A 1,070-nucleotide genomic window follows, 5' to 3' on the forward strand; every position below is an offset into this window, starting at 1 on the left:
CTAGCTGCCTTCACAGGTACGTCCTGAAGTTTTGGGGAGCGGCATTAAGCAACGTGGTCTCCCAGGAAACCCCAGTGCCCTGCTATCCACACTGAGGGCTCCGCAGGGCAGCCTCGGCCCTCACCTCTGCACTCCTGCTCGGGGTCACCCCAGGACCCATCCTCACACCGGGAGCACGTGCGGCCCCCAAATCCTGGCCGGCAGGGGCACTGACCTGTGACCTGAGGGGAGAGAGGCCGGTCAGCAGGAAGCGGGGCCTCCCGGGAGGGGAGGACAGAGCGCTCAGAGGCGCCCCTCTCCCGGCTCCGTCTCCCCGGCCAGCCCTGCTCCTGCGCAGGCAGCACCCCCTGCCTGAACCCAGGGCACCTCCCTTCCTGCTTCCTCGTGCCTGAGCCCTTGGCCAGCCCTCCCTTCCCACACGCCAGCCTCGCCTCCCACGGCCCCTCTGAGCTCTGACTCCTGGCCTGCTGCCCCTGCCCCCCGTGTCCTGTGTCGAACACCCCTGTCCACACCGTGCCCGCCTCCTTCCCGAGGACGCAGGACACACTTGAGGCCTCATCACACTTGCACGTCAGCGGCTGCCTCTCTCCTCCGGGCCCACACTCCCACCTCCTGCTCCTCTGCAGCCTCAGTCCTGTGCCCTCGGCCTCCTTCCCAGCCTCCCCCTCCGCCCTCCCACGCCCATTCCACGGACCATGACCCCTCACGGTGGCTCACCCACTCGCCAACGCAAGGTGCCCCCAGGGTCGGGCACATGCAGCTCATGGCGGCTCTCCCAGGCCCGGCCCCCGCTCATAGTTACTATCACACTCACACAGCGGCTGGCAGCACATCCACCCGGGGCTGGGGGTCACGTGAACCCCGCCAGGGGCACACACACACTCACACCGGGCACTGCCACGTGCTGTAGGGTCACTGGGTGGCACACCGGCTGTAGAGTGTGTTGGGCATGGCAGCTGCAGGGCTCGCAGCCCCGAGGCCCCCCCAGGTTCCAGAAGAGGGGGGCACAGCGGCTACAGTCCCGCCCCAGAGTGTGGGGGCGGCAGGGGCACTGCCCGCTGACCTGGTCG

General features: G+C 68.8%; 1 protein-coding gene across 1 annotated transcript in view; it reads right to left on the minus strand.

Moving 5' to 3' along the window:
• LOC102259106 (laminin subunit beta-1-like) overlaps positions 1-1,070 on the minus strand; it is a 6,822-nt gene continuing 5,752 nt past the window's right edge. The window contains exons 8-9 of the mRNA XM_014538987.1: positions 125-221; positions 1-23 (exon numbers count right to left, since the gene is read on the minus strand). Coding sequence (XP_014394473.1) covers positions 1-23; positions 125-221 — 120 coding nt within the window. The remainder of the gene's footprint in view (positions 24-124; positions 222-1,070) is intronic.

Source organism: Myotis brandtii, unplaced genomic scaffold (assembly GCF_000412655.1).
Source record: "Myotis brandtii unplaced genomic scaffold, ASM41265v1 scaffold207, whole genome shotgun sequence".
Lineage (NCBI taxonomy): Eukaryota > Metazoa > Chordata > Mammalia > Chiroptera > Vespertilionidae > Myotis > Myotis brandtii.